General features: G+C 35.7%; 2 protein-coding genes across 2 annotated transcripts; both read right to left on the bottom strand.

Annotated features, from left to right (window-relative positions):
• Window positions 1–430: 430 nt before the first annotated feature.
• On the bottom strand, window positions 431–9,319 carry SVIP (small VCP interacting protein). The gene is made up of 4 exons (XM_053560872.1): window positions 9,175–9,319; window positions 7,127–7,177; window positions 6,481–6,594; window positions 431–3,057 (listed from the first exon to the last, which is right to left on the bottom strand). The coding sequence occupies exons 1-4, from the start codon at window positions 9,226–9,228 to the stop codon at window positions 3,043–3,045; spliced, it is 234 nt and encodes a 77-aa protein (XP_053416847.1). The 5' UTR covers window positions 9,229–9,319; the 3' UTR covers window positions 431–3,042.
• Window positions 9,320–20,810: 11,491 nt separating this feature from the next.
• Window positions 20,811–26,080, bottom strand: CCDC179 (coiled-coil domain containing 179). The gene is made up of 4 exons (XM_053562062.1): window positions 26,036–26,080; window positions 25,118–25,162; window positions 23,539–23,643; window positions 20,811–21,186 (listed from the first exon to the last, which is right to left on the bottom strand). The coding sequence occupies exons 1-4, from the start codon at window positions 26,078–26,080 to the stop codon at window positions 21,175–21,177; spliced, it is 207 nt and encodes a 68-aa protein (XP_053418037.1). The 3' UTR covers window positions 20,811–21,174.
• Window positions 26,081–26,513: the final 433 nt, after the last annotated feature.

Genomic DNA, 26,513 nt, shown 5'->3' with positions numbered 1-26,513 from the left:
TAATAAATTGTAACTGAGGAGCACACATGTGTACAGAGGGAAATACATGCCAATCAGAAATCAAGCCGGGGGGAGGGTGGAAGAGAAGGGCAAAACCCACCTAATGGTACAATGAACACAAGTCAAGTGATGCTAATAGCCCTGACTCAATCATTTGAAAAGCTATCCATGTAATAAAAAACATTTGTGCCTTCTTAGTATATTGAAATAAAAGATTGTAAGCACTAGAACTACATTAAAATTACTCCCATGTAAAAATAAAAGCACGAAAAATAAAAATTCTCTAAAATACCAAAACCAGAACCAAAAACAGGCAAGGGTTGCTTTTTTCTTCTAAGGATATAGCACAATTCTTATTAGTGAAAATAAAGTCATACTTTTGGAGAAAAAAAGGAAAATTCAGAAAGTTCATGTCCATTGTCCTGAGGTACCAAGGATAACAGAACTTTTATTATATAATAGTATTGCTTCTTTAAATAAAACAGAAATTATCATTTATAGGAAAATAAACGAGTCCACCTATTAATTCCGGGATTGTATGAACATACCAAACAGCCGGTAGCTCTGTTACTCTTCCTAATTCCAAAGACATGAAGGCATGCTTGAGGTTTCTCTAACCACTAACCCAATTTCTAGTTAAGACATAGTAAAAATAAAGTCTTGTTAAATGTAGATGGTCCAAGACAATTTTTATGCAGAAAATGTACATTTAAACTCCTAAAAGGCAATACAGAATTTATAACAAAACCATTTGTGGGAAAACTATTACATTCCAAATAAAATGGAAGGGACAACAGAATTACATACGGATGTTTAAAAAACATGCATCATGTCTCACAAAGGGGCTGCGTGGTAGCATACAACTTTTAGTTATCAGTTATAACAATAGTTAAATGATCACTATTAAGCAGTAGTTTTAGCATTTGACATCTTAACATGATAGTTACATACATTCATTTTTGTGTTTCAGGAATAGCTTAATAATTTGGCTGGGGGACTTCAGTGACATACTAAGCATAAAAATAATAGTATTTAAATTATGAATTATGGGAAATTGGCTATTTAAGGTTTTCATAGGAATTTATCTATAACTTTATAATGTCTGAGAGTATTCATATGTATTTATTAGTATTCATTTGCTATCTTATTAGGCATCCAGGCACCCCTTCTCTCTGCCCTTTCCCAACAATGTTGCTAACATTTCGGTATCACCCCTTACCACTGCAATTCATGTGGTTTTGAGGAAATCCGACCACACCCCTGGAGGCAGGCCATGGCTAGAAGGAGGAGAATATCCCATTTTTCCCAAAGCAAAATACCTCCATATTGCTGATTTTTCTACCGTAGATAAACACAGTAGTGGGGGATAAACTGCTGTAAGGCATTATCCTCTGGAAGTAAATATTTTGTTCACAATAACCCAAATTCTAATTCTTTAACATAAAGAGAAAATTGTTCTTGCTGTAGTGAAATAGGAGGAAGGATTTGTGAAATTTAGGGATCATACACTCTCGTTCATTATCTGTTCAGCTATTAATGATCTCCTTTATCCCTGTTGCCTTTAAAGAGTAAAAATTTTTTAGAAGGTCAAAAATTTTAATTCTAAAATACAATTCAATGATTTCACCATCTTTATGAACAAAATAGCCCTAATCCTGTAAAGGATAAAGAAAACTGAGCCTGTCAACCTCTCATTCCCTAACAGAGAAACTATTTTACCATGAAAAGTCAAGATACCTATTTTACGTAATTCAAACCCTTTACAATTAATAACTATAACATCCTGCAATATAAAATAAGTGAGGAAAGGTTAGGTGAGATACTGGCTCAGTTCCTTTTGTGTTATGCAAATGAGCTGGAGCTGTCTACTTAATTTACATTATCTATTGGCACTATCAGCAAATTCTAATTTAGAGCTCAGAACGTGGCCTTGTTCTTTAAAAAAATTAGCAACTTTACTAGCTAATAACCATTCTTATTTTTGGCATTATTATTTATTAAAAAAAGAAAGCAGATAAAAATCTATAAAACTCACATTCCTAATGAATGAAAATCTAAAAAGTATGACTGTGAATTGTATAGTTATCTTCTAATACATATATTTTTATGTTTGAAGTAGAACTTTTTAAATACATATATTTCTATGTCATACATTTCATATTTTCCTTAGCAATTTCACATCTGGATAAGTCTTATGATCATTCTTTAAAAAATACAAAAGTATAACAACACTTACAAAACTTGGACAAATATGTTACCGTTCATATAAACCATCCAGATTATTAGCTTAACTCATTCAATTATCACCAAGATCTTAATAGAGCTGAATGTGATATTATACAGTAGTACATCACCGGCCTTTCATTGTGTCATAATACATAATCTTAAATTCAGCAAACAAAAAATTTTATTGTAATGTAAAACACAATACGTTAATTTTATAAGCTATAGTAATAGAAAATAAATTAGAGAAAATCTAACGTTTGCTTGAAAATACTACTAACCTACAAGAATTTACAGTGTTCCTTCACATAAGCCCTTCAAATATTTAAGATTTTCCCTGATGATCAGTTTAAAGGCACTAACCCCAACAAGTTTAACCAAAAGTTTCACATACAGTGCAATAAAAACACTTACCAGATGAAGTTGTACAAAGGTAAGTAGTTAGATCATGTTATAAAGGAAGGAAATGTAATAGCAAATTTTAATAAGAGAGATGAATGCAGAATTTTTGCATGCAATGTATATGCATTCACTATTTAGGTTCATTTTTAACTACTAAAAAAAAAAAAGGCAAATTATCCACTAACTGTAGTAGAACAGACGCAGGAATATAAGTATTTAATGAAAGTTGCGGCCATTTTTAAGTTTAAAAAATAAGTGCTTTTTCGGTATTTTCAATATCTATTTAGCATTGTATGCAAGGACAATACTATTAAAACATCTGAATCTTTATTTATCCAAAGAAAGGGATTAAACTGAGGAAGTCCACTTGATTGCAGATATTAAACAGTTACTGGCACTGACTCTTCCACTCATGCTTTATGATACTGTCCACTAGAAAAAATAAAAATATACATAGAAATGTAAATTTCATTTAAAATTATATGACAATATTCCAGTGAAAAACAGACAAAAAGATTATAGAAATGCAAAATAATTTTTGCGAATATCAGCTATTAATAAAATTTTGTATTATAGTCAAAAGTCTGAAATAAGATGACAGTTTACCAAAAAATAAACACATGCTTGCTTGGGAAGTGGCAGAAATTAATAAATAACCGCTTGGCAAGGTATTTTCCTTGCTTGGGTTGAGAAAATACTCCGCTTGTTGCTTTGTTTAACCAAGTCCATCAAACCTTTTACGGGAAGTTCTGAAACAGCTTTGGGCCTGGATCACAGATATTTAACAGCTCTTGAGTAGTCTTTTCCTAGTGTATCCAAGGAATTTATTGAGTATTATATATTTTTTAAAAATCTATATTTTAAATAAGTTTCGATAATTAGGGGTTAACCACAATAATCTTGCTTTTCTTTAGGCAGGCTTTAATTCTTGTTCTTTTTACTTTCTAGAAGGGGATACAGCTGTAAAATACAATTCAGAAATTTTAAACTTTTTTTTTTTAAATCATAGGACTGTATTTTCTATAACATATCTCTATGACTGGTGTTAAAAACAACTACAGCAGGGATGCTCAATCTGATTAGATTACCTTGGTGCAGTTTCAAAAGTTCTGATGGTCAAATTCCACTTTCAGAGACTTGATTGGTACGACATGGGGCCCACTGATCAGTCTTTTCTGAAAACTCTCCCAAAGACTCAGCGCACAGCTGGGGTTGAGAACCACCACACCAGAGGTCTGCCCCACTCCTGTCCTCCTATGCCCTGTACTGACAGTGCTTTGCTCCTGACACAGTCATCACATTGACTTCTTACAGGAAGAGTGACATTCACATGCCAATCATCCTGTAAACAGACAGAGCTGGTCAGGAGACGAATACATGGAAGACTTACAGGAAAAAGAAATGTTTTCCTCATATTATGGAATCTAGTTAGGAAGAGTCTAGCTATTTCTTAGGCCAGCCCAGGGAATGGGCCAGACAGCAGTTTTTTAAAGGACCCTGTGAGAAGAGGCTTCACGGATTAAGTTATTTCTGACTTCTGTTTTCCCTTTTGTTATCCCTGAGCCACCAATTTTCATTTTTTTCTTTTTGAACTCCCAATGTCTGTGCATATGGTCCAGGGGAAAGGAGCATGACCCTTGAAGCCAGAGTGGTGGTGGAGGAGGTGATTAGGAATATTCCAAAGAAAAATGACCACATAATTAAGAAAATCCCCCTGCCACTATCCAGTGTCATGGCCCCGAAGGTCATTTTTATTAAGGGAGCCAGAAAGATTTCTTGTAAGAAAAATACCCAAAGGCAAAAAGGAACTAAATCTAACATTGGGATTGCTGTTCACTCTGAGCTCTTTTGAGGGGATGAAAAGTAATAAAAGGCCTAATTTTTTAATCTATAGGCTTCAGAGTATAGAAGCTTTAAATTTAATTAAGAAAGCCCATTTCTTTCTCAGAGTTTAAAAGCTGATGTTAAATTTATTAGGTTAGAACATGTAAAATATCTATTTTTAACTAAATGTTGATTAAAGCACCCTCTTGTGTGACCTTGCTCACTACCTCTCTTCTACTATGATACAGATCTCAACATCATCTCCAGTCCTATTGTTTAATTTTCATAGTATTTAAGATTCCTGTATGAAGTACACCTGGTGACACAGACCCTTATCCTAAGAAAACATTGAAAGAAAGAATCTATATTTCTGGTAAAGATTTGAAAGTTACCTAAAACCTATTTAATTTACACTACATCTAGTGTGTTCCATCAGGGGTTTACAAAAAAACAAACAAAAAACAAAAACAAGCAAAATGATGACAGTTATTTACTTTCCTATTGAAACCAATTATTTTATTCATTGTTAAAAGTTCACCATAAATAAAAACCAAACTTAAAAAAAATGTTCCATTCATTAAACAAAATTAAATGAAGTAAATTGTAATGGTAAAACACAGGCAGATAACTCTTATCATCTCTGCTCAGGACGCTTCTGGGTTGCCTGCCCCATAAATTAGAGTATCTATACCTGGGGTTAGTTAGTGTATGTGTAGCTTTTAAAGCAAAAAAAAAAAAAAAAAAACCTTAATTGAAAAGATAATATATCAGCTAAAAAGTGCTCATAAGTCATGGACAAATTAAATATAAATGACTGAAGCTAAGGACATTGGCCCTTTCAGAAATATACTTAAGCATTTTCCTTAAAAATGGACCAAGGATAAATGTTCCTAACACATAGAAAGATGAAATGCCTGAGGAAATGCACACCCTGATTACTGTGTTTTGATTGATTCACACTGCATGCCCGTATCAAAACATTACATCTACCCTATAAAGATATACAGCTAGTAACGTATCCATAAAAATTAAAAAGAAAAAAATGAGCCAAAAATAAAATCTAAATATCTGAACCATTACCTAGGTTTTCTTATGTGAAATAAATCCTTTATTGACCTGCTAGACTATAAATATTCCAAAGTTCAGAAACTTTGCTTAACTTGTCTACCACTATGTTCTACCTCTGTGATCCACTGGGAGTTACATGTACCACACCCACAACTATGGGTCCTATGATCCAATTTGACATTTAGGTTATTATGATAGTGAGTCACAATGGAAAGATACTCTAGGCCAGCAGCGGTTCTCAACCTGTGGATCGCGACCCCTTTGATGGTTGAATGACCCTTTCACAGGGGTTGCCTCAATACATCCTGTATATCAGATATTTACATTACGATTCATAACAATAGCAAAATTACGGTTATGAAGTAGTAACGAAAATAATTTTATGATTGGGGGTGACCACAACATGAGGAACCGTATTAAAGGGTCACGGCATTGAGAAGGTTGAGAACCACTGCTTTACACCCACACCTGTATACCCTATGGTGCAAACTCATATTTACATAATTATGATAGTGATTGACAATGGAAAGATCAAAGATCCCAAATCAATGAGTAAAAAAATTTAGTCCATAAAACCAGAATGTATCCTGTAATCCACTTTAATAAGACTGATGTGTAAATAGAGATTACAAATGATGTTTGCCAAAATGACACTTAATTTGGATGATTTTTACCTTTTTTACACTTTTCCATTTGCTTGAGTTTTTGACATATTTAAGATTAGTATGAAGTATGGAAATATTAAAATATCATGTCCATATAATCAGGAAAATGACATTATTTATATTTTAAAAAAAGAAAGCAAACCTATTCCAAGAAATGTTAAACTGACACTGCCAATTTACATCTTTCATGTTTTTAAATGACTTCAAAATGTATTTCAAGAGGAAATTATTGAATGGATTACTAAAGGTTTAAAAAATTTAAATTAAATGTAAATCTTAAGTAAATGTTAATACTTACCCTAAGTCCACCTTCTGGTGGAGGACCAGATGCAGCAATTTGTTTTTCTAATTTTTCCTTTTTCTTTTTCTTTCCTTCCACAGATTGAACATCCAAAATTCCTCGAGATGCAGCCTTCAAAAAATGTCATAAGGAGTATAGAAAACAACAAAAATCAGTATCCAGTATGAAAACTATGTTTTTTATTTGCTTTCTGCTTTTCAGGTTTTTTTGAGGGGGAAGGGATTATGGTTTTAGTTTATTTTTGGTAATAAAGAATTAGAATATTTCTACAACAGCCTTACATAAAACATACTGTCATTTCTTCATTGGGTATTTTGCAATCATTTGAAATTCTTCCCTAAACTTGTTTTCACATGTGACAATGTTTCACATGTGACATCCATTCTATCTCATGGAAGAATGCTATTAAAGGAGCTTCTCGGCCTACAGAAGATATAAGTTAATATTTATATATTAAACAATGTAATATATTGATGCATTTTACAAAAACATGGAAATTATGTTGTAAATGACTACCTTTCCATATACATGTACAGGATATGAGACACGATTTACGTTGGAGAATACCACTAGCAACCCAGATCTATAGAGAATAAAGTACTAACAAGTATCTAAGTAGGCAGGATTTTATTTCTAATCTCACCTCCTTCTGTCTTCTCTCTGCAGCCTCTGCAAGCTTTGCTCTTTTCTCTTCCTAAGGGAAATGTGTAAAAAATATGTTTTAAAATAAAAACCAAAAATCATCATGGATAAATTATGTATCTATATTTTATGGGAGCTGTAGCATTTTACAAAAATATTTAGTACTGGCCTAAAATGTCCCACAAAGGAGGCCACTTCAGAACATTTATAAAATATTTAAATTTCTGAATTTCATTTTCCTAATTGATATAACCTCCAATCAGCACAAGCTAAGGTAAATAAAAGCAATAACCTTTAAAAAAAAATTCCCGCTTTCCTTTTACCCCCCAAAATAAGGCTTGCAAGCTAATCAAGGCATAGTAAAACAACTGATGTTTAAAAATACGAGGGAAACACATGCTTTGGTACTTTCAGTTAAAAGGGAGACTGAAAACGAGCTGCTGATTTCAGGAGAGGACATGAACTAAGTGGCCTAATCTCATACATGATGGGAAGGATTGGATTAAATTTACCAGAGGTACTTTTGCATGTTGGGAAACAGTGAATATATTTATATTCTATGTGCTACTTAATTACAAAATACGTAAGGCACTACTTAGCATTTTCTTGAGACTGACATTAAGGATTTCTCTGTTTTCCATACCACAAGACATTCATTTATTCATTCATTCATTGGACAAATATTTATAGAGCACCACTACACTTTAGGAACTTCTCTAGATGCTGGGAATACAGCTGTGAAAAAAACATGCACAACTGTCGCCACTCACATGAAACTTAATTTTCGAGGGTGCCAAAGACACTCCAGTAAATAAGTATCTGTGGAGGGTAGAAAATGCTTGTGGAAATATAAAGACTAGGGTAGATAAGGAATGGGGGGAAGCTATTCCTTAAAGGTGCAATAGTAAAGGATGTATTTTATTTAGGGTGGTCAGAAAAAAACTTCACTGATAAAGTGACATCCAAGCAGTGACATCCAACAGGGACATCCAACCAAGTAACCATGTGGTTAGGGGTTATCAAGGGAAAAGCCTATATCATGGGGATGGGACAAGCGCTTTACAAAAACTGACACATTCTTAAACATCCAGACAAATAAAATAATTTAAAAGCAACAGCAGCAACAAAGAGAAGCTGAACTTCCTCACATCAAGTTCCAGGTCATTTCTACTACCTATCATCTAATGGCTGAAAAGTTGATGTACTTCCCTAAATAACCCCATTTTCTTCAACTAATTTTAAGCTTGATGGAAGAACTTAGTTTTTCTACATTAACTTTCTGTAAAGAGTACGAATGTAAAGATAAAGTTTACATAAAGCTACAAAAGAGTAAAAATGAATTACACTTTTCATATAAACCACAAATAATATTGCACTGCACAAAGCTATATTTAAAATGTATCCTTTGTTTATATGAAATTCAAATGAAACTGGGTGCCCAGTATTTTTGTTAAATACGGCAGATTTACACATTTTAGTCTGCACTCAAAACACTCATCTTTTTAAAGATTTAAACAGAAGAACGAGATGAATACTAAAAAGAAATCACTAATTAAGAGAATGTCCAATAAAGCTCAGGCGTATAAGCGCCTTTATGGAGCACCTTAAACAGTTGGTACAGACACAGGAAAATGCACATCTTCTAGAATATTAAACACTTCACAGTTCACGGAGAAAGAGAAATTTCTTTTTTGCACCGTTCTCTCCATCTACTGTTATCTGCAAGAATGTTCAATAGGACACTGTCTGCGTAAGCCAGGGTCCTACGAATTTCCAATTTTGCTAAAGTCAGCGAAAGGTAAAAACGCTAGATCCGCCTTTGGATAATTTTTTGTTGCAAAAGTCCACGGACCTACGCCAAGGCAACGGCCCGGCTGGACGCCAACGCCCACCGCACTGGGCCGCGCGTCCCCGCCGCCAGGGTCCCACCCGCGGGCTCCCAGGCCCGCGCCACCGGGGCCAACGGCCCGCCCGGGGCCTCCGGCGCGTCCTCGAGGAACAGGTGCGCGAGGCGCCGCCCAGAGGACGCCGAGAAGCGGCTCCACTCACCAGGTCCGGCGTCGGAGGCGCCGACTCTCCTGGGCAAGGAAAACACATCCCCATAAGGACGACGCCAGAAGGTCTCTAACTCGGTCCGCCCTAAACCAGGCGGCGCTAACTGCGCGGTCGGACGCGCGTCCCGGGGCTTCCACGGTCGCCCCGCCCCCACCCGGCCTCGCAGATCGGCTCCGCCCCACCCCCACCTCCTCGCGTTCTCCCCGCCCCTACCCTGCTCTGCCCAGGATCCGCCTCTCTGCGGTAACGCCCCACCTCGGGCGACTCCACTGTGTCGCCGAAGCTCGGCTCCGCACCCCGCATGGGCAAGGCCCCAATATGCACCCGCAAAGGCTCCAGCGCCCCGGCCCCGCCTGGCCCCGCCCCGGGAGCGCCGCCTATGACTACGGGTGCACCTGCTGCTGGCCGCGTGCAGGAAAACTATGGAAAAGCCTGGCTGCGGTTCACACAGCTCTTCCCTGCTAACCTTGCCTGGCCATTTGTAAACGGGTACACAACTCTGGAAAGTTTATCCTACCTCTTTTGTCAAATGAGACTCTAGCATTAAAGAATTAAAGCCAAATTAATATGGGCACACTTTGCTGCCTTCTTAGAGACGCTCAGTAATAAGCGTCAGAGGTGAGAGGGAAGAATGTCAAATCCATTATTATGTTTCTGAACCCAGTCACACGGGTTGATTTTTCCTCTGGTTTCTGGTATTTGGGATTCACTTATCCTCCAAAACCAATAATAAAATTTGGTCTATTCGAAATATTTTAATGAAATATTTCTCAAATTTTAATAAGCATAAATGTCACCTAGGCATCTGGTTAAAATTTAGTTTCTGATTTAGTACATATTGGGTGGGAGATTCCTTACTAGTAAACTCTCAGGTTCTGCTAAGGGTACTGATCTCTTCTCACGAACACTTTGTCTGTGTGTGTTCTATTAGTTATTCCAGCTTGTTGGAAAATTGTCAAACATTACAAAAAGGCAGGATTTAAAGTGACAGTTAACATCTCAGAAACCACTGTTAAAATTTTGATGTATGTTTCACAGGTTAATTTTTAATAGATTTGTAATTTACATATATGCACTAATTTTAAATTTACAGTCTGTTGAATCTTAAGGAACGTATGTATCCATGTAGTAACTACTATATTCCAGCTGTGCAGAATTTCCATCACCCATAAAACGTCTCGTATACCCACTCCCATTCAATACTCCCATTTCATACTGTGATGAGGAAACCACTCTGTTTAATGTCACTGTAGTCTTTAAAAAGTTTCACATAAATGGAGTATACTGTATATAAGTTCTGTATAGGGGACAATCGATTTGAGATTCTTTCATGTTGTTGTATAAAAAGGTGGATACTTCCTTAACACTGAGTGTTATTACATTTTGTGGACCTTTGTAAGGGTAAATACAAATCTATAAAGAAAGTAAATTTTCTTTATCTACCCTTTTCTTTTTAGCATTCATTGTGTTTAGAAAACTTCAAATTGTAAGTGCTATCTCTGTCTCATTGAGATGTATGAAAATGTTTTAATAGCCTTAATAAACTTCTTGTCAGTTTTATACCCTCAGAATATCTTTTGAGGGCTAAGTAAACCGTCTCTTAGAAGTGGAAATAACCAGAAGAGTGGGACCTGTCCCCTGTTTCAATGAAAATCTATGGCTCCAGGCTGTAGCTTTCTGCTTGTCTAAAATATTATTCTCTCCTTTACCTAAAGACAATGAACATGTGTTAGTGAATTATATCTTCTAGGCTATACGTATAAATTAATGAGATTTCTTTTTCACTGCAATCTCTTTAGCAGATTGCCACTGATACAAACTACAGTTTAATGCTTATTTAAAAATAAAAATATTTGTCTTTGCCTTTGTGGAGAGGTTTTCTGCATCACTGAAGATTTTTTAAACTATTATTAATATGATTTCCATGATTTAATTATTTCCCAACACTTCCTATGGTCTGTTTATTAATTTTCCTATTAATGGGTATTTGGGTTGTTTCCAATTATTTTTCCGTTATGAATATATGTTCTTGTATAAGTCTTTATGTGGACACATATTTTTATTAGTCTTAGGAAAATGCGGGTATTGAATTGCTGATTCAAATGGTAACATTATACGAAGCTGCTAAACTTCTAACTAGGAATGTATTTTACATACCTATGAGGTATCTGAGTTTATCCCACGTTATTGTCAAACTTTGTATTTTCTGTTTTTGCAATTTTAGTCATTCTAATAGGTCCATACTGACATTTTATTTTGGTTTTATTCTTAAATAAATTTCATTGAAATAAAAAATACAACACATCCATGTTAGGTGTATGGTAGGCCCCCCATCCATGGTTTTGCTTTCCACAGTTTCAGTTATCTGTGATCAACTTCAGCCCAAAACATTAAATGAACATTTCCAGAAATAAACAATTCATGAGTCTTTAAGTTGCACATCTTTCAGAGTAGCTTATAAAAATCTCACACAGTCCTGTTTTATCTCATCCAACATGTGGATCTTCCCTTTGCCCAGCGTTATCTACCCTGTGTAAGCCACGCACCTGTTATCCACTTAGAAGCCAGGTGTGTTATCAGAGATTGTCTGTCACAGTATCACAGTGCTTGTCTCCAAATCTATTTTACTTAATAATGGCCCCAATGTGCAAGAGTAATGATGGTACCACATTATTATCATTGTTCCCTTTTATTATTATGAATTATCGTTAAGCTCTTATTATACCTAATTTATAAATTATCTCATGTGCAAATGGGAGTCTTCAGAATGAAGGTCCTAAAGAAACAGGGGAACTTGTCTATTTTTATGTTTAGGTTCAACAGAGTACAGACAGTCATGTAAAGCTATGACTGGATAAAACCCAAGCTACGTGGAAAAACCCAGCAAGGCCCATCTGCCTGACTTCTTCTTGGCTTCTCTGAGTGTGCATTCCTTCCTTCTGGGTGGGGGGCAGTGTCCTTTCCAGAAAGGAGGTCTTCTAGCCTACAGTCAAACAAGGCAGATCAGATAATTACTTTGTGGTCAGTTTTTATGAAGAATAATTTAAGTTTTGTGACTGGCTTTGAGAGATCAAAGGAGAATGTCATTATGATCCAATTTGGGGAAAAAGGGTTCTAATTTCTATGGCTAGACTTAGGGAAGAATGGGGCTGAGAAGCAAGAGGGCAGGAGAGCGTCAGAGAACCTCTGCTGCGGAGGCCTTCATCTGGGGGCACTGTTTTTCTGAGCCCTATCACCCTAATGTTTTCCTTAGCTTGACAACTTTAGGTAAGTTTCTTCCTAAATATTGGCCTCTGACCTTCCTATTTTTAGACCACCTATTTTTAAAACTAGCAATTTTAAATTCGCTCTCTGTTCCTTTAATAAGATATAAATCTAGTCATTTACCAGTTTTTTTTTTTTTTTTTTTTTTTTATTGTTGGGGATTCATTGAGGGTACAATAAGTCAGTTACACTGATTGCAATTGTTAGGTAAAGTCCCTCTTGCAATCATGTCTTGCCCCCATAAAGTGTGACACACACTAAGGCCCCACCCTCCTCCCTCCATCCCTCTTTCTGCTTCCCCCCCCATAAACTTAATTGTCATTAATTGTCCTCATATCAAGATTGAGTACATAGGATTCATGCTTCTCCATTCTTGTGATGCTTTACTAAGAATAATGTCTTCCACTTCCATCCAGGTTAATACGAAGGATGTAAAGTCTCCATTTTTTTTAATAGCTGAATAGTATTCCATGGTATACATATACCACAGCTTGTTAATCCATTCCTGGGTTGGTGGGCATTTAGGCTGTTTCCACATTTTGGCAATGGTAAATTGAGCTGCCATAAACAGTCTAGTACAAGTGTCCTTATGATAAAAGGATTTTTTTCCTTCTGGGTAGATGCCCAGTAATGGGATTGCAGGATCGAATGGGAGGTCTAGGTTGAGTGCTTTGAGGTTTCTCCATACTTCCTTCCAGAAAGGTTGTACTAGTTTGCAGTCCCACCAGCAGTGTAAAAGTGTTCCCTTCTCTCCACATCCACGCCAGCATCTACAGTTTTGAGATTTTGTGATGTGGGCCATTCTCACTGGGGTTAGATGATATCTGAGGGTTGTTTTGATTTGCATTTCTCTAATATATAGAGATGATGAACATTTTTTCATGTGTTTGTTAGCCATTCGTCAATCAGACAAAAGCTTGATAACCAGGATCTATAGAGAACTCAAATTAATCCACATGAAAAAAGCCAACAATCCCTTATATCAATGGGCAAGAGACATGAATAGAACTTTCTCTAAAGATGACAGACGAATGGCTAACAAACATTTACCAGTTTTACACCCTTTCTCCAGGACCTGGGTGTCATCTCTTTGAAATGCACTAGTTAATAAAGATAGCACCCTGAGAGCTTAGGAGCCTAACTTCCCTAAGCACCAATCAGCAAATCCAGATGGTCAATAATATTGGCCAACCTCCTCCCCTAATGTCTTACTGCACTTTTCTACTGGGTCTCCTCAGGGCTTAAAAACTCTCCTGCCTTCTATTTCAGTGAAATAAAATCTTCTCCCTCTCCCCTGTTACAATAGTCTTGAGTAAGGTCTCCTCTTCCTATTTAACTCTGGCAGGTGCAGATTTTCTCTGGCATTACTTCTGCTTTTAATGATTGTACATACTCATGTAAACAGCATAAAAAAGGTAATTTCTTTTTATTACCCCCCCCAAGCTTACCTTGTGTCACTTTAACAACCCACAAACCTACAACTCCACCCTAGCCCAAGACAAATGCTGATTTGCTTTCTATTCCTATAGATTGACTATTTTTGTAGCGATTATATAAATAGAATTACATGTATGTCTAATCTAGTTCCTTTCTTGCTATATACATTTTGAAATTCATCAATATTATTGTATAGATTATTTTTTTAATAATATTCCATTTTAATAGATACATCACATTTCAAAAGTCAGTTTACCTAATGTATGGATGCATGGGCTGTTTTCATTTTCAGGCTTTTATAAACAGTGCTCTAAAATGGTGTTATGCGATTATTTGTGTCAACAAGTTTCTTTGATATCTCTTGATTGAATGCTCAGAATAGTGTAACGGAGTCATATTTAAAATGTATGAACAATAGTTCTGGATTCTTTTTAAATTATAGGGCCTGTACTGTTTCCGTTCACATCAGAAACATTAGACAGTACTAATTGTTTCTCATCCAAACGATCACTTGGTATAGTCAGTCTTTAATTTTACCAATTCAGGTGGCTGTATAGTGCTATTAATTTGTACTTCCAACATTTTCATCTACTAATTGCTGTTTGTCTGTCTTCTCTTCTGTTATTTCAATTGTTTTATTCATTCATTTGTTTTTTACACCCTTTGGTTAAGTGCTAATTTTTGAAATACTTTCTGGATGCAAGTACTTTGCCAGATATGGGTATTATAAATGTTTCTTCCCAGTTTTGACTTTTCTTCATTTTCTTAATGTTTACTTTTAAATAAGTTTTAAGTTAAAAAATCAAATTTTTTATCCATGGGTTTTTATAATTGCATTATTATATGTTTATGAATATAGCTATAGAATTGCATATTTCTAAAAAAAGGTCTATCAGCTATTTTACATTAACTTCTGTTTATGTGGCGAAATAAAGTTTAATGGTTATATTTTTCCAAAAGGACAATCAGTTGTTAAAGCGTGCTTTTTAAAAACAACTGTCCTTTCCTCCATCGAATAATTGTGTCACCTTTGCTTGAAAATAAATTTACCAAATACACATGGGGCTATTTGTAGACTCTCAATGTGTGCGAATTGCTTTGTGTGTATTCTTATGCCCTTACCGCACTGCCTAAACCTTCATGTAAGCTATGCTTTAAATTCGATAGACTCCGTCCTTCAGTTTTGTTCTTTTACATAATTGTTTTAGCTGTTCTAGGACTTTGGAGTTTCTGTATAAATTTAAGAATAAACTTTTCAATTTCCACACAACACACACACCCCCCTAAAGCCTGCAAGTATTTTGATTGGGATTGCATTGTACCTATAAATCAAGGTTTTGATAATGTATTAGCCATATCAATTTACTTAGGTCTTCTTTCCCTCAGTTAAATTTTGTCACTTTTAGTGAATGTCTTGCACATATGTCATTAAATTTAGTTCAATGTGTACCATGTTTTCCCCCATTCCTATTTTTGACTTTTACTAGTATAGTATCTAAAATCCCTTGACCTTGTTAAATGTGTATTGGTTGCATTCGTTTTGTCGATTTCTTAGGCTTTATTAACACATCATAGATGAGTGTACCGTCTGCCAAACGGAGACACTTCCTTTTCCATACCTGTGCCTCTTATCTGTCGTTAGTGCTTTATCCAGCCTACTAGGTTAGTACTAGTACAATGTTGAATGGAAGATGTAAGAGCAGTTTCCAATTGTAGAAGAAAAATACCAAAACTTTGAACATTAACTATGATGTTAGTAGCAGATATTTTATAGATTTAGATGCTCATTAGCAAGTTGAGAAAACTCCATTCTACTTGAAATTATTTTCTACCAAGAATCTTTTGAAATGCTTTTTCTGCATTTATTGATTTCAGAATGTCAAACTCATTCTGTATCCCTGGGATAAACCTACTTGGTCATGTGTATTATGATTTTTATATATTGCTACATTCAGTTTGTTAATATGTATTTTTAAAATAAAATTGAGTCTCTTTCCTAAGGTTATTAGTTTGTAATGTTTTCATCTGGTTTTTGATATCAGGTTAATGCTGGCTTCTGTATAAGTTCTATTTTCTTACTTTCTGTAATTTCTTCCCCTTAAGATCAACCATTACTTATTCAATCAACTATTGGGTCTTGCTAATCATTTTCAGTTTTCAGTAGTGTGGTATAATACTTTAGTGAAGTATTGCAGACCATGAGTTTCTGTACCAGATGGTGTAACTACTCAGGCCCTGTTCGTAGTGTGAGTATGGCCAGGATTTTCTGCTAGAATCTGTGGTGTGTGTTTTTTCCATTTGATTTTTAGCTGACACATAATTATTGTATATATTTATAGGATACAGGGTTATATGTTGACACATGTATAAGATATGTAATTTTAAAACTTATATAATGTGTGTTTTCTGTATTCTTAATATGCCGGCATCTGGGATTTTGTAAACCCAGGGAGGAATTGCCTATTTCAAGGTTAGTAAATTCCTAGAGATAGTAAACAATTTGTCCAGAGGGCAAACCTTTGACATACAGACCAACCATTCAGCCTGTCCTCTCACTCACTTCCTTTTTTCAAGTTCCTATACTCCGGCACATTATCTTTCTGGCCTAAATCACCCCAGGGCAGGTAGTTAACAACTAGGAACAAGTTACAGCCCAGAGCACACTGAAATTGTTCAAACTATTCAATCCTAAAGGTCTTAAGCTCCCTTACCTTGCTCTCCCATTCCTTCCCAGGAAAACCTTAATGAAGTTCATTCTCTCTCTCTTTCTCTCTCTCTCTCTCTCTCTCTCTCTCTCTCTCCCTTTCAAAATCTTTCCACCTGATCACCTAGCTTCTTTCCCTCCCTGTGTGCCATGACATGCCTCCTGGTTCTTGGCTACTGTGTCTATAATAAAAACCTCTTTCTTCACCACATTCACATGTTTGCAGGTACTAGCATATCTTATTAAAACAAATCTCAGACACATTTTAAAACGTGACTTAGGACGCATTCCTTCTTCCTCTATTTTATGAAAAAGTTCATGTAAGATTGGTTTAAAATTTCCTAAATCTTTGATAGAAATCACTAGTGTACCCATTGAGGACTGGACAATCCCTTATAGGAAGATTTTCAATTCTATTTTCTTACATATAGAGATGTTCTACTTTAATCCCCTCTTTAAGTAGCTAACGGCTAGTTGTATGGTTTCTTTCATTTGTGATCATTCCGTCTAATAAATACATCTTAACAAAGTTTACTAAATTAATCTTTAAGAATACAATTTAAACTTTCATTTATTTTTTTCTAGTGTTTGTTTCTAATTCATTCATTCTTTTTTTTTTTTTCTTTATTGATTGGAATACACTGAGGGGACAGAGAATTAGGTTGCACTGATTGCATTTGTTAGGGAAAGTCCCTCTTGTAACTGAGTTTCATTATTTCTAGTTATATTTTCATAATTCCTTTCTTCTATTTACTTTGGGTTAATTTGCTCTTTTTCCTATTTTCATAATATATAAGACAAAATTGATTTTAGGTTTTTTTTCTCATCAAGAAGAGCTATACATTTTTCTGCAAGCACTTTATTCACAAATAAAAAATGTAATTTGTACTGCATTTTTATTCATTACAAAATATTTTCTAATTTCCATTACAATTGCTTCTTTACATTGTTTACATCCTTAATTTTCAAATGTTAGCAGTTCTCCTGATGTTTCTTCATTATTTGCATTGTGATCAACGAACATATTTTGTATCATTCTTTTAATGGCATTTTTGAATAAAACTTACCTTTTTCCTTCAGTTTTGAAAAATATTTTTGCTTTACTTAACACTTTACATTGTCTGTTTTTGTTTTATCTTATTCCCCCCATTCTTTTATTCCTAAAAATTCCTCAGAATTATTGATGTGTGTTCACTGTTTTATGGCTTAGAATGTACAATGAGGTTCGTGGCTTTCTCGTTGTTTCTCCACATTGTGCCCCTTCTCCGTGCTCCTTTTTTCTTTCTTGAAAAAATTGATTATGAGGAAATTTGGGAAGGTTTGGTCTATATCTTGCTTGATATTCTTTAAGCTTTCAGGTCTGTGGGTTTAGTTTTCATCAAATTTAGAAAAGTCTTGAAATGTTTTTTGTTCGTTCCCATGTCCCCCCATCCTGGCACATGCTATTATTCAATGTTAGACCAGTTGATGTGGTCTTGGGGATCAGTGAGCACTAATTATTTTTCCAATCTTCTGTTCGCTTCAGTTCAGATTGTTTTTTTTTTTTTTTATTGTTGGGGATTCATTGAGGGTACAATAAGCCAGTTACACTGATTGCAATTGTTAGGTAAAGTCCCTCTTGCAATCATGTCTTGCCCCCATAAAGTGTGACACACTAAGGCCCCACCCTCCTCCCTCCATCCCTCTTTCTGCTTCCCCCCCCCATAAACTTAATTGTCATTAATTGTCCTCATATCAAGATTGAGTACATAGGATTCATGATTCTCCATTCTTGTGATGCTTTACTAAGAATAATGTCTTCCACTTCCATCCAGGTTAATACGAAGGATGTAAAGTCTCCATTTTTTTTAATAGCTGAATAGTATTCCATGGTATACATATACCACAGCTTGTTAATCCATTCCTGGGTTGGTGGGCATTTAGGCTGTTTCCACATTTTGGCAATGGTAAATTGAGCTGCAATAAACAGTCTAGTACAAGTGTCCTTATGATAAAAGGATTTTTTTCCTTCTGGGTAGATGCCCAGTAATGGGATTGCGGGATCGAATGGGAGGTCTAGGTTGAGTGCTTTGAGGTTTCTCCATACTTCCTTCCAGAAAGGTTGTACTAGTTTGCAGTCCCACCAGCAGTGTAAAAGTGTTCCCTTCTCTCCACATCCACGCCAGCATCTGCAGTTTTGAGATTTTGTGATAAAGCTGGGGGCATCAGCATACCAGATTTTAGTCTGTACTACAAAGCCATAGTGGTCAAGACAACATGGTACTGGCACAAAAACAAAGACCTAGACACTTGGAATCGAATTGAACACCAAGAAATGAAACTAACATCTTATAACCACCTAATCTTTGATAAACCAAACAAGAACTTACCTTGGGGGAAAGACTCCCTATTCAATAAATGGTGTTGGGAGAACTGGATGTCTACATGTAAAAGACTGAAACTGGACCCACACCTTTCCCCACTCACAAAAATTGATTCAAGATGGATAAAGGACTTAAATTTAAGGCATGAAACAATAAAAATCCTCAAAGAAAGCATAGGAAAAACACTGGAAGATATTGGCCTGGGGGAAGACTTCATGAAGAAGACTGCCATGGCAATGGCAACAACAACAAAAATAAACAAATGGGCAGTTCAGATTGTTTTTATGAACGTATCCATTATATCTTCCATTTCAGTTCATTTCCTTTTATGCATTTACTATGCTATCAATCTCATTTAGTGAATTTTTGAATTTCAGATATTTTCAGTTCTAAAAATTCCATTTACTTCTTAATTTTATTTCTTTCCTTATGTTCATGTTTTTCTTAAAATACTCATAGTTAACATATTTGTGTGTTCAAATTACTTTTTCTAATTGTTCTGTTTCTATTGATTTGGTTGGCCCCCAGTTTTGCCTTGTATTTTCCTGCTTTTAGCATGCCAGCATTTTATTGGATACTAGACATGATATATGTCAAGAATGTGAATTTTTTAATATTTCTTTGAAGTGTTGCCCTTTGTTCTGGTGGGAAGTTACTTGCAGGCAATTCCAATTATTTCAAACTTACTTTTAAGCACCCTTATGCCCGGCCTAGAGTCACACTGTGTTCTGGAGATAATTTAGTTCTATGACTAACACCTGACTCTTCTGGCCGCTCTACGAAATGCCCTGTTTCATAAACAAGGATTTTCCATGTTGGCTGGTCAATGCCTACCTACTTTGCAAGTGTGAAACGGAGGATTGTTCAGCTTACAGCTAACCAATCCTCCACTACCTGGCCTTGTGGAGAAGCCAAATAGAGTAAACGTTTTGACCTTGCTGAGTTCCACCTGGTGGATATGCAGTTTCCCATTCAGCAAAGGCTCAGTGCAACCAATATGCAGATATACAAAGTTCTTTGAATAGTTCCTTACCTGGAACCCTTGCCTATAATTTCCAGGTATCATATTTCCTGAATTTTTATTTCTGTTAATCAACTTATTTTCAACTCAGGAAAATGGCTATGCTCTACTTATGATCCCTTTCCCTGCACCATGTTCTGTAGTGCTCCTACACACACTTACTTAATAATTACGGGACTCATCTTGTTTTTTTCTGTTATCTCAAGAATCATTGACTTTTGTTCAATTTCTAGAAAGCCATTATTTTAAATATTTCGTCCTGTTTTCTAGTTGCTAACTCTGAGAGTATAATGCTGGCTCTTCCACACCTCCAGTAAAAGAACTCCTCATAGCACATTTTAAATTACATTTTAAAGAATACCTGCCATTCCCCATATATAGTATTTATGCTAATCCAATAGTTTATAATTCTTTATTTTTTTACTTTGCAATTTCGGATTAATGTGAGGGTACAATTACATTACAATGTTTGCACTTGTTAGGAAGAGTCCCTGTTGTAGAGTCCTAAACCCAGAAAGTGTGCCATATACCCTTCCATTGTGCCCATAATTCTTTAATTTAGAAAATAATTATAATAATTCCATTTGTATGTTAGAAACTATTTATGTAATTAAGCCAGCATTTTAGAGATAGATATGACTATCATTTATTCATACAGAAAAGTAAATTTTAGTTCAGTATTCAAATTTTACCTTAAATTGAAATTTTATTTACAGTGTAGATTATCACACTAGCAACACATAACACACAGTATCAACCCACCATACTCTCTTCTGGAACTGTTTAAATAATTGAAACATTTTGTTTAAACCAAGTCATTATAAATATACAGAAGAGTAAATCTGTTTTTACTTTATGATTAAAGCATAATTATAAATATCTACATAAGTCAGGAATTCATCTGAACCACTTTAAATGTGAGAATAAGATTTTAATAGCCTACCTACACTATTCATTACTATTTGTTGAAAAGCAGTGAATCTCAAATTTACCACGGAAAGAAAGTGGTAGGGAGACATGGTATTTCATAAAATTTTAGAGCCTGTATCTTGGATATTCAATGCCTGTAGTGTGTTTATTTTGCTGGAACGGCAGAGTATTGTATTTGTTTTCCAGATGAAGTCAAATCATGATCTGTCACTTGATGTTAGAGATTCGCATATATTGGCCTGGAACATGGTTTCTTTCATCTGGACTCCACTTTATCAAACTGACCACTAGACAAGATTAAAACACAAAAGAAAAAAAAAGAAATTTAATTAAAATTTAAATAAGAAAGCTTATACATGCTATATTATTATTTAGAAAAGCTCTCCAGCAGCACCTTTTTAAAAAGGACTATAAAAACAATCCTGAAAAGCTAGAAATAACCTTAAAGTAAGGTCATATTCAGAGAGAAGCCAGGTAGGAAAAGCATTATTATCAAATATATCAAGACATGTATACAATGTAAAGCAATTCTCTAAGAGTCTCAAAACCAATACTAAAAACAAGAAAAATTGGTACAAACCCAAGATACCAGTTTGGAGAAAGATCAAAGTCATTTCTAAACATAAAGGAAATGGCAGAGACATTAAACATAGGATTTCTCTTTTCCAAGTCTTATGTTCTCTGAGCATCTGAGAAAGCTTATTCTAGTCATCTCAAGATGGAACACAGACCTAAATGTATAACCCAACACTGTAAAATCTCTAGAAGATGATGTAGTAGAGAATCTACATGGCCTTGAATTTGGCAATAACTTTCCAGACATATTTTAAAAAGCATGATCCATGAGAGAAATGGTTTATAAATTAGTTCTCATTAAAATTTAAAACTCTGTTCTGGGAGAACAGTTAAAAGAATGAAAAGATGGATCACAGGCCGGGAGAAAATGTTTGCAGAACACATAGCTAATAAAAGGATGGTATCCAGAACATACCAATAACTCTCAAAACACAAAAAGAAAATAGACACCTGATCAAAAAATGAGCAGACACCTTGTGAAAGAGTGAATGCATTTGTCTACACCACTAGAACTGCACAGGGCAAAAAGAGAACCTGAATGTAAACTATGGACTATAGTTGATAATAATGTATTGAAAGTAGTTCATCAATTGTAATAAATGTATCATGATACAAGATGTCAATGAGAGACTCTTGGGGACAGATGAGAGGAAGTATATGGGAACTCTCTGCACTTTTCTGCTCATTTTTTTTTTCTGTATAGCTAAAACTTCTCAAAAATATAGCCTACTAAATAAAATAAAAAGGAGCAGAATAGCATTTTGAGAGTGATGGATATGCTCATTATCTTGGTTGTGGTTGACTTATTTCATGGGCAGACACATAGTAAAACAAAAAATATACTTTAAATATATGCAGTTTATTCTATGTCAATTTTACTGCAATGAGGTTTATAAAATAACTCATTATATATATACATATATACAATATATATATATAGTCTAAAAGGCCATTTTCATGACTGAAAAGAAACTGATTTAGCTGTCACATTCATTTCACCTTTTCAATGATCTTTTAATTTTCCCTTTGGAAAGTGGATATGATGGCTGTAGATATAGAAACCATTTCAAAACCATGAGAATAAAAGCCATGTGTTAAATATGGAAGATCAGAAAGTCAGAGGAACTTTCCTTGATGACTTTTGAACCCCCCCGTATCAGGCACTGAATACCTAGATCAGGAATTTTTGTTTGAGGAAAAAAAATGTATCTTATTTGGTTAAGCCACTGTGCAGTTGGGTGTCTGTTATAAATAGCTAAAGTTTTCAATTCCTAACCAATATAGCTATTCCTTAATTGTGCTTATAAAATATTTCCAAAAGGAAAAACCAATAAAAACTTAATTATTGGAAGTATAACTTGCCCCAAATCTTTCTATAGGTCATCTGATTCAGATCTAAAGATTGCCCAAATAAGACCACAGGCTGAAAGAGGAATGGATGAAGAAAATATGAAAATTTACCCTGAAGAAAAGCCTAAAATTGGAGGAAAGTAAAATTTATTCTCAAATATCTAAAGTACTTTCAAATGGAAGGTCCGTGGCATTTATGGCTAGCTACAAAAGATATAATTAATACTAAATGCAAAAAACTAATTGATGAAATATGATTGTTATTATATGCTAGAACTTTTAAATCCTTGTCAAGGTATCAACAGATGAAATAAATTGTGATTGATGTTGAGAGTTTCTTGATGTTGCAAGTGTTTAAACCTAAACTTAACAATTATTTTCCAAGAGACTTTGTTATTTATTTTTCAAATGTTGTGATCCAAGAGATTTAACTGAATAACCTTGGCAGTCAGCTAACATACGGCAAAGCAAGAACTGAAATCCAGAACCAACTAGTTTCAAACATAGCATTGTTTTCATTAATACCTCCAGGATAACTGCAAAGAAGATTTTAATAATAGATGAGAACTGGTTTGGAGGATATTTAAAACTAGAATTATAAATTTCTCAAACTAAAAGGTAAAAAAAAATAAAGCAAATATTACGTAAGTTAACAATGAAGTCGTCACTTACATTTAAGGATCAGTTCATTTCAATGAAACCTCTGTACTTACTAGCAGTCCCGGATCTTGAACGGGGTTGGGGTTTGCAAACTGTTTACTCAATCTCCTTTTCTCTCTCTTTAGGTTTTTCATGTACTGAATACGTTTATCAGCAAGCTTTAGGAAAATTACAGAAAGAAAACAAATCATACTCTTTATAAAATATAAGGGTTAACATGCTGATTCATTTTTGATATGTCTCAGTAAAAAATGTGATAAACACAATCAATGCATATGACTTACAGATCTACCTAGGATGATGAAAAAAACACTTTCTTTTACATATGTGGTTTATAGGCAGACAAAAACGCGGGGTATGAGCAGGGTTTTCAACTGAGACTCTTAACCAGGGTTCCTCAAACTCCACATGAGGCGGTGTGATTGTATTTGTTCCCGTTTTGTTTTGTTTTTTTTACTTCAAAATAAGATATGTGCAGTGTGCAGAGGAATTTGTTCATGTATTTTTTTAAACTATAGTCCGGCCCTCCAATGGACTGAGGGATAGTGAACTGGCCCTCTGTTTAAAAGTTTGAGAACCTCTGCTAACTGTTGATTACTATGCACATTTAGACAGATCCAGACTCATGGATACATATGTTTACTTTTACTTTAAAGGTAATATTTGTTAGCAACACCTGGAGACTTTCTTTATTATAACAATTCTTTCTCCTTAAATGTTGCAGGTCACACACAATTTTTTATGTCACCATCACAAGGCATTTACAAAGTAGCAGAGACCTCGTGGATGAAATTAAGTATTTTGAAGGTAATGAAATACAGTATTAGATAGAGAGGAAATGGATAACAAGAACTTCTTTGTCTGCTGCCAGGGGGAGTACAAATTGGTACAATTGCCTTGAAAACAATGTAGCATTCCTTTATAACAATGAAAAATTTATCCTCCCAATGATCCAACCATTCTACTCCTGTCTAAATGATCAAGTGAACCTCTAGTGCATGTGCAAAGAAAGCATGTTCTAGAATGCGTGGGTAGCTCTGCTAATCATAGGGAAATGATTAATAAAATGTTATACTTTCCACAACAAAATATTAAGCAACAGTGAAAATAAAGGGACTATAACTATAGCAATACAGATCAATTTTAGGAAACAAAATTGAGAAGAAAGCGTTCATCATACGCTTACACTTATAGAGGCATATATTTAACAGACTGTACTATTAAAGAAGAGGAAGAGATCGATAAAATTAAAAGTCAAGATTGTGGTTGCATTTGGGAGAGATAACGTAGGTAGATTAGGTAAACTTTCCCTAGCTGGATTCAAGGACATTCATCATGTTTTCATTCTTAACGTGGAGATACATTTTATTATTCTGATTTAAAAAGGATATATGCTAAATATTTGAACATGTGTCAACTATTACATTAAAAAACAAGAATATAAGCCGTTTAGTTTACCCTAGTTAAGACCCATTTCAATGGCAGTCTCAAGGTTCCAGAGTCCTAGGAAAGGTACCCCAGAAGTATCTGGCTAATCAAGGTTTTATCATGTTACAATCATTAATAGAAAATAACAAATTAAAAGCACGATGTTTAAACAACTTGAATGTTTAATGTTTTATTTAACATTACCTGCTGTTCAGTGATCTCTGCAGGATGTAGCCTTCTTGGTCTTTCCTGCATAATATGCAAAATTTAAAAACACAGCCACGTAAAAATCATGAGAAAGCAGATAAATCAGTTACTATAATAGAAATCCAATATTTTTATTTGTGTATTTTATAAGCATTTATTTATGTATTCTATAAGCATTGTTTCAACTGCAAGAGGTAAGATCAGAACTTAAGAACATCTACGTAAAAATTGGGGTGGAGGGCGGAGGCAGCCTCATGTGCAAAAAGAACAAGCTTTAAACCACTTTGCAGGAACAAGCGGAGTATGAGATCTCTGATAGAGGGGAAAGGTGTACAAGAAATCCGCAGATCGTGTTTCTGCTGGAAAGAGACTTAATTGGTGCCTCTTCATCCTTCCTGAAAGGATCCAGCACCCCACAGGCTAGATGTGGCTTATAAAGCAGCGGAAACCTGGTTTGGTTTTCCTCAAGTACAAGGGAGCTTTTGCAGTTTATGACGTTCCCACCGCTTCCCCTTTCAAATTGTACCTTATATAGTTCTCCCTTCCTTCATTTTAATCCAGTTTTTTTTTTTTTTAACCCAAAGACCCCAAAGCAATCTCGTCCACAGCTGAATATTTAGCTCCCTCCTTCTGTAACTCCACCCCCCACCCCGCCCTTCTCAGGGCGTTTCAAGGAACAGCTCATCAACCGTGCCTGCTCCCCAGAAAGCTCTGGGCGGGGCTGCTCCTCAGCGCAGGTCGGGCCAACAGCCCAGCAGCTCCTCTGTCAACTTCATCTGGGGTTTCCCACCCGGCTGCACCAAACCACTTGCGCGACAGCTGGAAGGGCAGGCGCGTGGCTAAGGATGCCGTGACCTACAGGGCAAAACCCCGGGCAGGCAGGCAGAGGCGAGGGCCAGGCCGCAGCGCACTCACTGGGATGACTTGGGAAGGCTCGGTTTCCCCGCAGCATAGGCACATGCTTCAGGGCTGCAGGGCTCCCCGGGCGCCTACTTCCCGACCCAGACCAGGTGACTGTGGGGCGCACGCTGCGCGCCCCTCAAACCTCGCCTCGCCCCACCCATCACAATTCTCTTTATTCCCCTCCCGGGTGCCCCGCCCTTTCCCTTAGCTGCCTCTAGTCCCAGAGCAAGGCCTCTAGCTGTGCTCAGAGTGTCCTACAATTATGGCTGTCAGATTGCCTTAATTTCCCATATCTTATTCCTCTCGCTTAGAAAAACACTTAATACCAGTTTTCCATCTTCTCTAGGGCTTAGCGCTGCTCTTTAGAAAGCGCCCTTCATTTCTTCACATATCTAGCCTTGATTCCAGGGACTCTCGCTTCCGTCTGTGGGTGGTCAGGGTTCTCAATTCCATCACCTCATTGTTGTCCCATAGTGGGCCAACCAAACTG

This window comes from Nycticebus coucang, chromosome 14 (genome assembly GCF_027406575.1).
Source record: "Nycticebus coucang isolate mNycCou1 chromosome 14, mNycCou1.pri, whole genome shotgun sequence".
Classification (NCBI taxonomy): domain Eukaryota; kingdom Metazoa; phylum Chordata; class Mammalia; order Primates; family Lorisidae; genus Nycticebus; species Nycticebus coucang.
This window is presented reverse-complemented; position numbering and strand designations above follow the sequence as displayed.

Excerpts from the sequence above, each read along its gene's own strand:
- SVIP (XM_053560872.1), bottom strand. The coding sequence starts at position 9,228 with ATGGGGATGTGTTTTCCTTGCCCAGGAGAGTCGGCGCCTCCGACGCCG. Across the intron at positions 7,178-9,174 it reads CGCCTCCGACGCCGGACCTG|GAAGAGAAAAGAGCAAAGCT; the intron begins GTGAGTGGAGCC and ends CATTTCCCTTAG. Across the intron at positions 6,595-7,126 it reads CAGAGAGAAGACAGAAGGAG|GCTGCATCTCGAGGAATTTT; the intron begins GTGAGATTAGAA and ends CATTTTTTGAAG.
- CCDC179 (XM_053562062.1), bottom strand. The coding sequence starts at position 26,080 with ATGTGCCTATGCTGCGGGGAAACCGAGCCTTCCCAAGTCATCCCA. Across the intron at positions 25,163-26,035 it reads AGCCTTCCCAAGTCATCCCA|GAAAGACCAAGAAGGCTACA; the intron begins GTGAGTGCGCTG and ends CATATTATGCAG. Across the intron at positions 23,644-25,117 it reads CAGAGATCACTGAACAGCAG|CTTGCTGATAAACGTATTCA; the intron begins GTAATGTTAAAT and ends ATTTTCCTAAAG.